General features: G+C 42.1%; 1 protein-coding gene across 5 annotated transcripts in view; it reads left to right on the top strand.

The window, feature by feature from the left end:
* DENND1A (DENN domain containing 1A) overlaps nucleotides 1-16,448 on the top strand; it is a 496,855-nt gene that overhangs the window by 315,400 nt on the left and 165,007 nt on the right. For all 5 annotated transcript variants that reach the window (XM_028107675.2, XM_028107673.2, XM_088019125.1 and 2 more), the window contains one exon: nucleotides 5,062-5,163. In XM_028107675.2, the coding sequence (XP_027963476.2) occupies nucleotides 5,062-5,163 (102 nt within the window). The remainder of the gene's footprint in view (nucleotides 1-5,061; nucleotides 5,164-16,448) is intronic.

Here is a 16,448-nt window from a genome sequence, read left to right as displayed (position 1 = left end):
GGGGGTACTGTCTTGATCCCCATTTCATAGATGAAGACCTGGAGGATTTAGGGGGAGGTGAGTGAATTGCCTTAAGGCAGCCCTCAAGGTAGAGGTGTGATCCCTAGGTGAAGCCTGTATTAGAGCCCGTAACCTCTCAGCTGCACTGACCACCTCCCAAATGACCATGTTTCCTTCCCTGTCCTGAAAGGCTGGGGTCAGGCTAAGTCTGTCTGTGACAAAGCATGAAGAGAAAGACATTTCTGATTAACAATATTTATGGGAAGATGCCATTTTTGTGTGTTTCTCTGTGCAAGAAATGCCATTTGGAAAGTCGGTGTGCATGTCAGTATTTTTTTTTTTTTCATTCTGAGAAAAAGCCTGTGGAGTCTGGTGGGGGGAGGGTTTGCAGCTGGCAGGAGCTTTGGCATATGTTGTAACTAAAAAGAGAGGGAATGTGTTGGTGGGACAAGCTACCGGAGAGCTGTCTCGGTGTGCTGCGGTACTAGTAAGTGTTTTAATTGGGTAGGGTTTTTGGAGGACTATTTTGACATCTGCTCGTGTCTTTGCTGATTTTTCTTCACTTAGAGTAGGAAACACAAGCTGTGGATAAAATGACTTTAAAATAATTGGAAGTAAAGATATCTCCCTCAAAGTCGAATTTGAGAGGGACACTTTTTAAGAAGTGGAAAGTAAATTCCACTTCTAGGAATCCATCCTAAAGCACAAGGCTTTATGCCTACAAGTTTCGCGACAATATTATATATAAAAATTTCTGAAAAACTGGAAATAACAGCCAACAGGAGGGGGTTGGTTGTGTTTTGTTTCCGTGAAATGGAACATTTTGTGGCAATTAGTAATGGTCTTTATAAAGTTTTTAATGAAATGGAGCATTTGTATGTTGTAATAATGAGAAAATCAGAAAGAAATATTAAGAATTGTTTTAACTATATTTTTTAAAGTAGGGATCGGGGTGAAGGGTTATGGAAGGAGACATCAAAACATTATCTCCAAACGGATGAGGGTAACTATAATTTCCTTCTTTGAACTTTTTTGTCCATCCCTTTTTTTCTTTTTCTTTTTTTTTTTTAGATTTTATTTATTTGACAGAGACAGTGAGAGAGGGATCACAAGCAGGGGGAGTAGGAGAGGGAGAAGCAGCCCCTCCCCCCCCCGCCCCCCACCGAGCAGGGAGCCCGATGCAGGGCTCGATCCCAGAACCCTGGGACCATGACCTGAGCCAAAGGCAGACACTCAACAACTGAGCCACCCAGACGCCCCCCCTTTTTTATTTTTAACAGGCGTATGTGATTTTTATGATATAAAAGGCGAGTGTTATTTTGTGTCAGTGAAAGCTGGCCCCGGAGTGTTCCTATAGCTTCATGCCCTACGGGTACTTGTTCTGAGGTCCGAGCAGTTGGATTTGGGATGTCTTCAGAAATAGTTAGGCTTTTGAGTCAGAGTGGGTTCAGAAGTCAGCTCTGCTGCTCACTAGTGGTGTGATTTGGGGCATTTTCTTTGACCTCTCCAAGCCTCATTTTCTCATCCCTCCCATGGAGATGGTCCTATCTTCCTCTTTCCGTGGTTGGGATTAAATGAGCTGGCAGCCAGTCATGGGCCAGCTTCCTCCTCCACCAGCACTTCTCACTGCCACCCCCCCCCCGCCAGTTTTGAAGGTTTTTGTGGGGTTGGGTTTTTGTTTGGTGGGGGGCAGGTGGGGGAGAGCGGTTAGCCTTTCTTCATTGCTCTTGTTTCCTAGAGCCTTTCAGGGATAAGGCACCATCCGGCCGAGCTGGCCTCCGATTCTCTCCTTGGGAACACTGAGCTTCAGGAAGGCCCTTGAGTCTACGCCAGCCCCTTTGGAAGAGGCCTTGCTGCCGGGAGGGCAGCATTGTCCCATAAGAGGAAGCTCTGCCGACCCAGCTCCTGCCTGGAGCCTGGTGCTTGGGCATTTTGGTTACTAAGGGGACCCTGGCCTGCTAAGTCAGAAAAAAGGGCCAGGTTTTTTCCTCTTCTTCAGCCTGCTGCCATTGTTGAAAAAGTAAACACTCCACACAGCTTAACCGGCAAGCCCTCCAGCCAGGAGTGGGAAGAAATCAAAAGCCTGTTCCAGCCCAGGCCATGGAGAGCCCACAAGGGCTGGTCTGTGCTGCTGGGGCCTCACTGGGAATACAGAAACAACGCCTGATTCTGGTCCAGAATCAACATCCCTCTTGCTGGGCCTTTCAGCCTCTGAGGCTTCTCTGCAGTGGCCAAGCCCCCTGCCCCCTTCTGTCTGGGGCCATTTAGAAGGTCAGATGAGGCAGAATAGGCAACTCTGGGGTGCAGTGACCGTCCAGGCCTGGAGTCCTTTGCTGAGTTACGGAGTTCCTTGCGGCCCCTTCTCCAGTTCCGTTTCTGGTGTCTTGGCTTTTGAGGTGACAGCCCCTTGGCTGCCGAGAAGGGGCCAGCAGGTTTTCGTCTTTAGGCAGTTAGCACTACAGCTTTCAGACTTGCGGGGGCTGATCTGTGGATTGTAAGAGTAATAATCATAGCTACTGTTTATCAATCCTGTGTGCCTAGCACTGTGTGCATGGGGGGGTAAGGACAGTGGTCACAGTTATCTTACCAGTTTTAACAGAAAAAGTAGCCAAATAGTAGCGGCATAACCTGGGGTAAGCGGCTTCACCTCTCTGAACCTGTTTCTCATTCCTGGGGCAGGAATGGTGATACTTTGTCTCCAGCTAAGTTGTCAAATCCAAAAGGATCTGTGTGAGCTCTGACGGGTGAGAGGAGTGAAAAGGGTGGTTGTAGAGGCTGTAACTTCCTGCCAGCACACTGCTAGGTGTTTAATCTACTGGACTGAAAAACGAGGCAGCAAAGGAGCCCTGGCCAGTTGACCATGAGTCTTAATGTTCTCATCTGAAAAGTGGGGATTGTGCTTTGTGAAACACTAGTGATTTGTGTTATTCTCAAGGCTCTTGGCTGATAGCTTTTTACCCTGTAAACAGAGCAGTCGATTAATGTGAGTGTTGGGGTTTGGAGGGCAGAATAAACTTGTAAGGAGGCAATTTTGTCCCTTCTGTGCGGTTCTCAGCCCATAGTGAACACTTAGGAAATGGTGAGCGGATTGAGAGGTTTGTGGGCTAGCCCCTGGTGCCTTGGAAGACTCGGTAGCAAAAGGAGTTTGAGGCTCCTAGGTGTGTTCAGTGGGAGGGACCCAGGATGCTGCCACCTGAGACCATTTTCAACCGTAGGAGGCTTCTAACCAGCTCAGCTCCACCCTCCTGCTGGGAGGAATCTTAAAATGTTTACTTAAGTACCATGTTCTGTCCTAGAGACTGCTGTTTGAGAGAATAAGCATCAACCAGTATTACTGAGTGCTTACCAGGTGCCAATCATTTTGGGTGCTGGTCATCCTGCAGTGGTGAGCCAAACAGATGAGCCCACACCCCAGTAGAGGAAGGCAGGCAGGCAGAGGGGTGCTGGGGCTCAGTGACAAGGGCTCTGTGGAGGTCTCACTGAGGTGCCCGATGACAAGGGGGCTGACGGTGTGGTGCCATGGGAACATAGCTGTGGAGGCGGCCAGTGCTATTACCTCTCCCCCTTACCTCACTTCTCTGAGCCTCCTTTTTCTCCAGGTACATAAAATGAGGGTAATAACATGCACTTTGAAGAGTTTGGTAAGAGTTAAATGAGATAAAGTATAAAACACCAGTAGGCTTCTAGTTTATATTATATTATTATATATTCTATATTATAATTGTCCATTTCTAGGTTGTTAGCAGACTCTGGCTTTAGCGGCCATAGATGGTCCAGCCCCAACACTAGGCTCTGCAGTTCTCTTGGATGAATTAGGAAAAGGCATCTCCTTCCTCCCACCGCCACCACCCCTGACCTAGGCATGCGGCTTAGCAAATTTCAGCCCCAGCTGTCTGGCTGGGCGTCCTTGGGCATTGCACATCTGCACAGTCATATGCAGTGCCTTAGAGGGCAGCTAATAGATTGATCCCTTATATATGTAAGGTGACCATATGTTCCACTGTATGTCTTTTGCCCTGGCATATTATGTTGTCCTTCACACCCACAAATATTCCAGTTTGGGAACTGGAAGGTCTTTCTAATTAACCGAGGCCAAGTGGGATAAAGATAGCAGTTCTGAAGTTCTCGACTCTAAGGGAATGAGCTTTGATATTTGAGAGAAGAGGGTTGAATGAGATTGGGAGTGGTGGGTGAGCAGGAGAAAAATGGAGGTGGATTCCAGTAGTGGGTGAATAGCATGATTAGAAATTAAAAACTCAAGGCTACACATAATCTCATACTTCTACAGTCTATGGAGAGTTGCTCCCAGATGGTGGACTTTTCCTTTCTCTGTATTTACCTATCCCTTCCTTCCCAGGGCACAGACACGTGGACCCAGTAAGCACGTCTCCCTTACCCTCTCCATCACTAGCCAGTAGAATAATGACAGATGGCCAGAGCCTCTGAGCCTTGACTCACTAACTGGGTTTCTATGGAAAATGGGACCCAACTGAAAGTGTGACCTTCCTACTTAATGTTTAAGGGAAATGTTAACATGTTAACACTAGGCCATACACCATATTCCATACCCAAGCATGACAAGGTCCAAAAGAGAGATGGGCAAGTAGCTTTTGGTAAATGAAAGGGGATGGGTTGAATGTGGGTGTCATAAGGGCCTAGCTGTACATCAAGAGTTCCTGGGGGCCAGAGCTTTAGACTGCAGCTTCTACTGTTTTAAAAAAAAGAAAAGAAAATATAAGAAAAAAATAATGTTGGAGTGTAAAGATCTCTCTTCCTAGCTGTGTGACCTGAGCATGTTAACTTAGTCAGCTTCATCTCTGTGAAACCCTTTCCACTCCTGGGACTTGGGGATGACTATAAAGCTTATAGAGTTTTTGTGACAGTTAAAAGGCCTCAGAAAATGTGAACCACCTAGCGTTGGGCCTGCCACAGAATGAGCCTTTGTCAAAGCCTTTGTCACTGTTCTTCCTTATGCCCCTTCCCCAGAGAGGGCCAGTGGAAGTATCTGTGGCCTCATGGTGCTTCAATGATTTTTTTCTCTTGGAAATTTTTTATTTGCAGAAAGTCAGAAACATGGCCCTAGATGATGTCGTGATCCTCAACGTGGACACCAACACCCTGGAAACTCCCTTTGATGACCTCCAGAGCCTCCCAAATGATGTGGTGGGTAATGAACTCTTGAGGTCTGACTCCTGTGAGTTGGGGGAGGGGGCATGGATGTGATTTTAGAGAAGGGGAAGGAGAGGAGACTGCTGTGGTTGTTTCTGTCTATGCCTCCTTTGTCTCAGTGGAGAAAGTTGGAGGGTGGTTCATTTCTTTAGTCTTGCATCGCTCTGATAACTTGCATCTGGAGGGCTGTGAAGCAATCCCCAGGTCTCCTCAGTTCCTCTTTCTGTGGGAGCCGGGGAGTCTGGGGGTCTTGCTGTCCCTCTCCAGCACATTGCCATGTCCAGAGAATCAGACAGCTTCCCCTGGGCAACCCCACTGAAGGGGGACCAGAGGGCTTTCCATGTGAGTGACATGGGGCACGTCAAGTCTACATTTCTCTCCTGGACCATCATCAAGCAGCCGTTTTTCCATGTAGCAGGGTATCTGCTGACAGTGCTCTATGGTTCCATGTCCCATAAATCTTTGTTACCTTAGGTCTAGCCAGGTAGCGAGCTCACTTTAGCAAAAGCAGCTGGCTGCCGCATTTGCCACACTAACACATGGCCACACGCTAGTCTCAATGTTGCTACTTGAGCAGCCTCATGGGCAGCTGTTTGAAGTAGACCCAGTCTCCCCCTTGTCCATATGAATGAGGAGGTTTGGGACTCCCTGGGAAATACGGTTTTGATGTTTCTGGTTTGACCTGCACGGCTCTGTCTGCTAGAAGATCTATAAAGTTATTCTGGCTTCCAGACTGAAAGGAGTAGATGTTCCTGGCCACGTGTGCTGACATGGAATTGTGTTTGTGTCACTAGGTTTATGTCATGGGAGGGGGAGCTCCATTATTGCAAGGAGTCCCGACGGTCCCATGGGGTTAGCTATCTGGAAGAGATTGCTGTTGATGAATGGCTTGCAACATGGTTTCAAACTCCTCCACTCTTAACTCAGTATAAGATTTGGGGGAGTCATTTGTGCAATATAAAAATATTCCATTTGTAGCCTAATTAAACAATGGCTGCCATTAACTGACTTCCTCTGAGCTGAGCACTGTGCTAAGAGCTCATTATTGGCCTCTCATTTCCTCTTCACACTGCTCTGAGGAAGGTATTTTCCTTATTCCCACTTTACTCACCGAGCTAGAAAGAGGAGGAGCCAGGAGGTGAACCCAACTCCCTCACTCCTGAGAGCCACGGGGCCCCCATTGCCTCTCTAGGGCCTGCTGCATTCAGGGATCACATTCAGTTAGCATCATAGCCCAATGGAGGAGGTGTTCTCCTTTTCACGGGGGAAAGGAGCCTCAGAGAGCACATGCCTTGTCATAGGTCATATGGCTGGCTGGGGCAGAGCTGAGATTCAACACCCCCAAACCCCACGCTGCCTCCTCTCCTTATATACAGCCCCCCTTCTACAGCAGAGAGATGGCAGAAGCAGGAAAAATGAAAGCAACAGACACTGTTAGGTTTGCTCTTCATGTCTGGATGGTATGGGCTTGGGATCTTAGGTCTTCCTGACCATAGTTTGAGTTCTGTTGGTCCAAAGAATATGTGGTTTCCACCCTGGTTCCCTTTCAGTGGAAGAGCTTTTCCTTTAAGCCATGGGTGCCAGAGGTATGGACCTTGCAGCTCCTGAGTGAATATGGTAAGTGAGCCTAGGAATGGCCAGGAGCCCTGGGACAGCCCAGAGTGAGTGACTGGTGGTTAAGAAACCATGTAGTAGGATGGACTGGTCTCATCTGCAGTGCTCTGACCCAGTGCTGGGCATTAAGCAGCAAAGATAAAGCAGATCTAGTCCTTTCTTTCAAAGAGGAAAGTACGATGTAAATTACATCTATATCACGATATAGCATAATAGGGGCCACAAGGGAAATAGGAATCAGGCACAGAAGGGCCCGGGGGATGACAAAATTTGGGAGACAGGTAATAGAGGCTTCCTGAAGGTGGCACATTCCAAGATTGTTTGTTTGTTTAGAGAGCACACATCTGAGCACGTGTGTGCAAGATCGTACACAAGTGGGTGGGGGAGGAGCAGAGAAGAGGGAGAGAGAAAATTTTAAGCAGGCTGCATACACAGCACGGAGCCTGATGTGGGACTCAGTCTCTACCCTGAGATCCTGACCTGAGCCAAAATCAAGTCAGATGCTTAACCGACCAAGCCACCCAGATGTGCCCCCTCAGATGCTTTTTAAATGATCAGTGAAGTGGTCTCAGGGAACCAAAGGAATGGGAGCAAGTTATTTTTTTGTCTCTGAGCTCAGTCTCCCATCTTGGAAGGAGGAGTATGAGCCCTGTAGTTAGGATTGCTGTAGCAAATAAATGAGATGGTTATGTTCTTCAAATGCTCGGGACACTGCTCACACATTGTCAGTGTTCAATAAAAGGTACCTGCATTTGTTTTTCATAAAATTGTTAGTAGTTACAGCCAGAGTTAGAGGACAGTTGGTTCCTTAACAGTCTTCAGCCTACATGAAAAGGTTCTCTTCATTTGCAAGTTAGTTTGTGGCAGGGTTGAGAATGTTCTACAGTGATGTTCCAGCATGGGGCTCCAGACCCATTAAAGACCCCAAAGCTATAGTAGTGGAGAGGGAATGTGGTCTGTAAGGTATTTGTGTTTCAGTGGAACGCACAGGTATGATTCTATAAGGCTATGTGAACTATCAAGTCCTTGAGAGAAGAAATCACATTCTGTGCTTCTCTGTCCCCTGCATTCAGCACAGGTCCAGGTACTTTTAGGGTATCAGCATATCCACAGTTGACCTCACAATTTCCCCTTTTGTCAGAGCGGCCTGTTGACAGCATCTGACAGATTCTGCTGCTTAAACTATTTGTCAAATCCCCATCTCTCCCTACACCACCTAATCCAAGCTCTTATTTCTCTCCTGCGCTATTATCAGCAGCCTCCGAACTTGGTCTTCAGAATCCAGCTCTTCCTCCTCTTGCACCAGAGCGACCTTTCCAAAAATAAATCTAACTGTATTTCCCTCTTAAAACCACTCCATCAGTGAATATAATTAAAAAACTAAACGAAACAAAACTTTGAAAGATAAAATATCCTCCCTGAACTTCCCAGTGCCTATAGCTTAGAGGCAAATTCCTTTTGTTGGCTTTGAAACTGACAGACGTGTGTTTAAATCCTGGCTTCTTCACCTACTAGCTGTGTGATCAATGTCAAAACTCCTTGAGCTCTCTGAGCCTTCGTTTCCTTATAGGTTGTTGTGGGAATTGAATGTAATGTATATAATATATGTAAAACATATATCCTATGTGTATGATAGATGGTAGTTAGTGGTAATGATTTATGGGTGCAAATGATGATGATCATGGCATTCAGGGTCCTCCAGGTTCTGACCCTCCTGTGTTTTTCCATAGCTTTAACTCACTCCCCTCCCAGCTCCAAACCCTATATTATAGGTATTTGGAACTGTTAACTAGCTCTCCAAACTTCACAAGTTATTTTATAACTTCAAACTTTGCATACACAGTTTCTCCCCTCCCCCCCCCCGCCCCCCAACCCCGCCACCCAATGTCCTATCTCACCTGTCAGTCTCTTACTCATTCTTCAAGACTAACTCTAAATGTGAGGCTATAAAAACCTTGCCCAGGGCACCTGGCTGGCTGAGTCAGTAGAGCATGTGACTCTTAATCTCAGGGTCGTGAGTTCCAGCCTCAGGTTGGGTGTGGAGCCTACTTAAAAAAAAAAAAAAAAAAAGTAAATAAAAAAATAGTAAAAACCTTCCCTGACCTCTCCAAGTAATTTGTATCTTTCTCTGTCTTCAGAGCTCCTTGTATTGATTGTGTTAATTATACTTGTCACCCAGCAATATAATTTATTACACATTTCTGGCTTTACCTTTTAAAATTGTCAGTTCTCTGAGGGCAGTAATTAAGTTTTATTCATCTTTGCTTCACAGAGATGTAGCAGCCACTGAATAGATAGATGGAAGGGTGGGAGGGACATATGGATTGGGTTATTTTGGTAGATGAAACCTTGCAAAACATGGCACCCATGCTGGAAATTTTATTAAAAGAGGCCTTTGTTCTGCTTCTAGCCATGATGGAATAATTGGAACTGGCTTTATCCTCCCACCATTAGCAACTAGAACTCTGGACAAATATAAAAACAACAGTTTTCACATGTTAGACAACAGGCAGTTCAGGACATTGAACGGAAACAAGTGAAGGGAGGCCTACCATCTCCCCTGGCTTTTCGCGTTGAGACATTTCTGGACCACATTTCTGGTGCCACAAGGGGGGGGTGAGTCCCCAGCAAAGCGCAACAGTCTTGCTGAGTTGATGGGTCAGAGATCTGAGGGAGAGGGGGTTTACATTTGTGGGTCAAAGTACCAGACTGGAAGCCACTCATCAAAAGAGCTCCAGAAATCAGAATCAGGGCCTCTTGACTCATGTGCTGAAGACTAGGCCTGCCCATGTGTAGGGTGGAGCTCACACAGAGTGGGAGACATTCAAATTCTGACCAACCAGAGTAAGGAGATCTTGTTGATCACTCGGAGCAATTGTTGGAGACCACAGGAGGGCATGCCTTGGTAGTACTCTGAGTTAGCTCTAGAGTAAAGATAATTTTAGCCTTGCCCTCACAAAGCTTAACAGCAAGCTTTGAGGAGCTTAAGTGAGGGCTTTGGGGATGCTGGCAACATGCTGGGGTGTTGTTGTTGTTGTTTAATACCAGTTACTGGTATTGGGCAAGAATTCATCAAGCTGAACACCAATGTTATGTGTACTTTATGTTTTTAATCTTCAATAAAAGTTTTAAGCAAAACTATTTCTTTAAAAAGAAAAGGCCTGATATGTAAGAAATTCAACTTTCTGCCAAAATAAACTTCAACCCTCTTTAAAAGAAGACAAATAGAGGTGCCTGGCTGACTCAGTCAGTGGAGCATGTGACTCTTAAACCTGGGGTTGTGAGTTTGAGCCCCACATTGGGTCTGGAAATCACTTTAAAAAATTAAAAAAATCTTAAAAAATAAAAAAGACAATAAAATCCACACCCAACAGTATAACATTCACAGTATCTGCCATTCTATTGTAAAGGTACAAGAAACGTTGAGAATTAGAAAAATGTAACCCGTAACCAAGAGAAAAACTAGTTAATAGAAACAAGCTTGGAAATGACAGATATGGTGGAATTAGAAGACAAAGACCTTAAGATATAAAGATTATAAACATGCTTGTGGATTTAGAGGAAGACCTGAACTAAATGAGAAGAGAAACAGAAAATATAAAAAAACTGAAAAGGAACATGTAGACGTGGAAAGTATCATACCTGGAATGAATATTTCACTGAGGTTTAAGTGGATATTAGACACCGACACTTAAAAGATCAGGGAACTTGAAAACATAGCAATGAAAATTAGCCAGTATGAAGCCGAGAAAGGGAGACGACAGGAAAAGGTTAATGGAACCTCATGGACCCATCGCACAATATCAAGAGGACCAAAACACTTAACATCCTAGAAGGAGAAGACGGTAGGGAAAGACAGAAAAAATTATTTAAAGATTATAGCATTTTTTTTTTTTTACATTTGATGAAAATTGTAAAGTCAGAGTTCTGAGAAGCTCAACAAACCACAAGCATAGTAGATCCAAACAAAACCACACAAAAGCCCAAAATGATAAGTACTCAAAACCCGTGATAAATAGAAAGGCTTAAAATTAGCTGGAGAAAAAAGACACATTATATAAAAGAAAGAAGTAATGATGGAAGACTAATTATAAGAAGCTGCATAAGCCAGGAGATAATGGAATGACATTTTAAAAGTAATGAAGGAAAATTTTTGTCAACCTCTAAATCTATGTCCTTCAATAGGATGAAAATATCCTTCAAGAATGAAGGCAAAATTAAGACCTATTCAGAGAAAAAAAGTGAGAGAAAATCATTGTCAGCAGACACTACAAGAAGTGTTAAAGGAAGTTCTTTAGAAGAAAAAATGAAAACATAGAGAAAATTGAACAGTCAGGGAGGGACGAGTGCCAGCAATAGTTAGTATGTAGGTAAATATAACAGACTTTTTTTCTCATTTTTAGTTTCTACAAAAGACAACTGAGTATTTAAAGTAAAAATAATACCAATGTATTGTGTGTTGTAACATGGGTAGAAGTAAAATGTATGGCAACGGTAGCACAGAGGAAAGGGTGGGGATGGAGAAAGGAAGTACGCTGTTTAAAGATTCTTAAATTCTATGTAAACTGATACAACATTATTTGAAGGTAGACTATTAAGTTAAAGATGTATACTGTAACTCTTAGAGGGGCCACTAAGGGGAAAAAAACATGTAGCTAATAAGCCAACATTAAAAGTCCAAAACATTTGGGGGGAGGGGGGAGGATAAAGGAACCAAACACAGATGGAACAAATAGAAAAGTTAGCAAGATGATATATTTACCCAACTATATTGATTATTACATTAAACATATATTGTCTAAATACTTTTAATTGAAGGAGAGTAATAAATTACATAAATAATCAGGACCCAATTGTATGCTGTCCATAAGAATTTCATTTTAAAGAGTCGGGTAGATGAAAAGTAAAAGGATGGAAAAGATACACAGTGCAATCGCCAACCAAAAGAGAATGGATGGGGCACGAGAGGCAAATCTTCCTCATAGAGGAATTCCAAATAATATCTGTAGATACTCTCCTCTCTAGGAGAAGGAGCTTAATCCCGCTCACCCCTCCCCTGCAACACACACACACACACACACATGCGCGTGGGCAGGATTTAGGGACTCACTTCCAAGAAACGGAGTAGGGAAAGGGAAAAAGTGTAACTTGAGTGGACAAATGTCCAACACTCCTTCAGGCAATTCACATCACCGGTGATGGTGTGTGGATATCACGTGACCTTGATAGGATGAGGATACATGACCTCTCTGGTATTCTTTCCAAACACCCAGTCAAATAATGACAAAAACTTCAGTTAAACTCAAATTGAGGGACGTTCTATAACATACCGGCTGAGTGCTTCTCAAAACTGTCAAGGTCCTAAAAAAAAAAAAAAAAAAAAAAAAAACATGGGGAAGACTGAGGCACAAGCTGAACACAAGGTGGAATTCTGGATTGGATACTGGGATAGGAAAAGGACATTAATGGAAAAATCGGTGAAATCACAATAACATTTGGAATTGAGTTAATAATGTGCCAACGTTGGCCTCTCAGTTTTGACAAATGTGCTGTGATAATATAAGACCTACTAGGTGAAACTGAAACAGAGTGTGGAGTATATGGGCACTCTCTGTAGGATCTTTGCCACTTTTCTGGAAGTCTAAAACTATTCCAAAATAAATAGGATATTTTTTAAAAAGGAAAGAAAAGCAAGTAAGGGAATGATTATAAAGAACTTGATGCCTATAATTTTTGATAAATTAGGTAAAATAAATATTCTTGGAAATAATACAAATTACACAAAGTTACATGATAAGAAAAATAGCACTATTTCTATTAAGTAAACTTGAATTTGTAATTAAAACTCCCACAGAGAAAATTCCAGGTCCAGGCAGTTTCATTAATTCTATAATGCACTTAAGAACAGATACCATCTTTTGCTAACTTTTTGAGAAAATAAAGGGGGGCGGGGAATAGAAGGGAAAGAACACTTCCCTCATTACTTTATGAGGTTAGCATTACTCTGACATGCAAACCAAATCAAGAATTTACAAGAAAATAAAACTACTGGCCAATATACCTCATAAATATAGATGTAAAAATCTTTAATAAAATATTAACAATACATGGTGACCAAATGAATACAGATTGGCTAAATATTTGAAAATCAATCAATCTAGTTTACGATATCAACAGACTAAAAAAGAAAAACAGTACCGAAACATACCAACAAATTATTTTAGGAAAAACTCAGCACCCATCCTGATCAAGAGATCTTCACAAACCAGGTATCCCTGTTGTGATCAAGAGCGTCTAGAGAAAACCTACAGCTAACATCTTACTTAATGGTGAAAGAATAGAACGCTCTTCCTCTCAGAATGAGAACCCAAAAAAGGATATCTGCTCTTCCCATTTCTGTCCGGCATTGACTGGTGGTTCTGACCAGTTCACTAAGACAAGGAAAAGAAAAACCCTAAATATTAGAAAGGAGGAAGTAAAACTGTCTTCATTCAGACATGACCCATGTATATGGAAAATCATAAGGAGTCTCATAAATGAGTTTAGCAAGCATGCAGGATAAGGTCAGTGTATAAGACAAATATATTTCTATATACTAGTAATAAGCAGTTGGAAAATGAAAAATTTAAAGTGCCACTAAAAATAGCATACAAAACACAAAATATTTAGGAATAAATTTAACAAAATATATGTAAAATTTGTATACCAAAAGCTATAAAATATTTCTGAGAAAAAATTTAAAAGACCTAAGCAAATGGAGAGCTATTCCATGTTTTGGATTGGAAGACTCAACATTTTAAAGATGTTAATTTTCCCTGAATTGATCTATAGATTCAATATATTCCCAACCCAAATTCCAGATGGCTTAAAAAAAAAAAACCAACTTGACAAGCTAATTCTGAAATGTATATGAATATGCGACAGATCTGGAATAGCCAAAACACTGTTGAAAAAGAACAAAGTTGTAGGACTTACATTACCTACTTTCAAGACTTACTATGCAGTTATAATAAATGTAGCTTGTACAGATATATAGTTCGATAGAACAGAACAAATATTTCAGAGTTAGACCCACACGTAAATGGCCAATGGCTCTCCAACAAATATGCCAAAGTAATTAAGTAGAGAAATGATAGGGTTTTTTTGTTTCAACAAATGCTACCAGAACAACTGGATGTCCACATAGAAACAAAGTGAATCTCGACTTTTACCTCATGTAAATATTAGCTCAAAATGGATTATGGACCGAAACCCAGAAGCAAAAACTATAAAATAAGTAGAAGAAAATCTTCATGAACTTGGGATAGGCAAAGATTTCTCAGATAAGACACAAAAAGCACACAGCATAAAAGAAAAAGTGATCAGTTAAACCTCATAAAAATAAAAGCTTATCTTCTTCAAAAGTCACCATTGAAAAAATGAAGAAGCAAGCCATAGACTGAAATATTCTCCATACGTATATATGAAAAAGGGTTTTTTTTTCTAGAATATACAAAGAACCGTTAAACTCAATAATAAGGAGACAGTCCAAATAAAAAGTAGCGAAAGATTGAAGAGACACTTAACAGTAAAAGATATTCAAATGGCCAGTGCACACAACCCTTGAAGGAGCAGATTAGTAACACAATGAGCATACCACCATATACCCACTGGTATGACCAAAATAAAATGACTGCATTTCTTATAAATGTGTATCTTAAACATATGTTTACTCTTTGACAAAGTATTTCACTCCTGGGTATTCACCCAAGAAAATTAAAACTTACGTGAACACAAATACATATATGTAAATGTCTTTAAGCAGCTTTTTTCATAATCACCAAAAACTGGAAATAACCCAAGTGTCCTTCAACTCGTGAATGTACAAACAAAGGAATCCTCCTCAGCAATAGAAAGAAACAATTGATCTGTCCAACAATATGGGTGAATCTGAACTATCTTGCACTGAGCAAAAGAAGCCAGACATAAGAGAATATACTGTATGATTTTATTTATGTAAAATTCTAGAAGAGAGAAAGCTGTTTTGTGGTGGATGAAGGCAGATCAGTGGTTGCCTTGCGCTGGGTTGGGGAAGACGGGGACTGACTGACAGGGGCACCAAGGAACATTTTGGGGCGAAGGAAGCATTCTGTTTCTTGATTGTGGTGGTGGTTACACAGGTGGCATACATTTGTCAAAACTCTTCAAACTGTGTTTTGTATGCATTCTGTCATATATCTGTTATGACTCAAGGTAATTTTTAAAAAGAAGAGGACTTGGAAATGAATTTTAAAAAGGAGGCTCCAATATTGAGTAGCTTTCAGAATTAGCACTGTTGATTTTCATGTGATTTATGAACATGGGTAAAGGGGTAACTTTAGACATAGGGTGGTTCTGGCTTTCTACTAGGTACCTAGACAGTTTGGTTTCAACTTCCATAATCTTAATCTCAGTTATCTTTTTCTACCTTAAAAAAAAAAACAAAACAGATGGACAAGGCTAATACCATTGTATTTTGTTGGGTTCCATGAGACTTACAGATATAACATTTCTTACAATACTGTATTGTTCCCCCAGCTGTGGATTTTGGAGGAGGAATGTTGCAAGAATAGTCCATCTCTTATTGATCTCCATGCCTGTTTATAGACTTCAGGTTTATCTCAAGGCCCCCAGGGTGCAGAGAGCAAAAACGTCATGTCCCCTCCCTCCACAGCCATTTAACTAAGCACTCTTCTTCACCTATTTCTTTCCTAAATTTTAAGTAACATCTCTTGTTCCTTCAAGAGTATTAAGTGTAGGGGCACCTGGGTGGCTCAGTCAGTTAAGCATCCTACTCTTGATTTCAGCTCAGATCATGATCTCAGAGTCGTGACATCAAACTACATCAGGCTCCGCGCTGGGCATGGAGCCTGCTTGAGATTGTCTCTCCCTCCCTCTCTGCTCCTACTCGCCCTAAAAAAAAAAAAAAAAAAAAAAAAAAAAATTATTATAATAAATAAATAAATTCTTTTTAAAAAAAAAAGTATTGGGGCACCTGGGTGGCTCAGATGGCTAAGCGTCTGCCTTCGGCTCAGGTCACGATCCCAGGGTCCTGGGATCGAGCCCCGCATCGGGCTCCCTGCTCAGCGGGAAGCCTGCTTCTCCCTCTCCCACTCCCCCTGCTTGTGTTCCCTCTCTCGCTGTGTCTCTCTCTGTCAAGTAAATAAATAAAATCTTTATACATATAAAAAAAATGAGTATTAAGTGTAAGCTGCTTAGCCGGTACATAGATTCTAGGGCTTTAAAAAAGCTTGATAAAAGGGAGTTCAAACTCTTCCAGCCTTCCAGTGATGTGGACATACCACATTTTATTACTGGAGAACAAGATTTCCCATGGCTCAGTCAGAGTCCTTTTTAATATTCGTTGGCCTGGAATTTGTAGGCTTTTGTGTATGCACAGATATGTGGAAGCCTTTACTGTCCACTTACTTTTTACTTCTATAGGCTGAGTGGTGTTCTTTTATAATACACTTTCTTATACGAGGATATATGTAATGGGACATTAAAGTGTTCTTTTTTGACCCAGTAATTTCACTTTAACGTTTTTTCTTTCTGGCAAATACTTCTAAATGGAGAAAGTCACCTAACCAAATAGCATTGTTTATGTTATGTTAGCCGAAGTTGGAAGCAACCTTAATATCCAAAAT

The sequence above is a fragment of the Eumetopias jubatus genome, unplaced genomic scaffold (genome assembly GCF_037043125.1).
Source record: "Eumetopias jubatus isolate StellerSeaLion01/CBP00866 unplaced genomic scaffold, mEumJub1_p1.0 scaffold_15, whole genome shotgun sequence".
NCBI lineage: Eukaryota > Metazoa > Chordata > Mammalia > Carnivora > Otariidae > Eumetopias > Eumetopias jubatus.
Note: the sequence above shows the minus strand (reverse complement) of the source record. Positions and strands in the feature narration are given on the sequence as shown.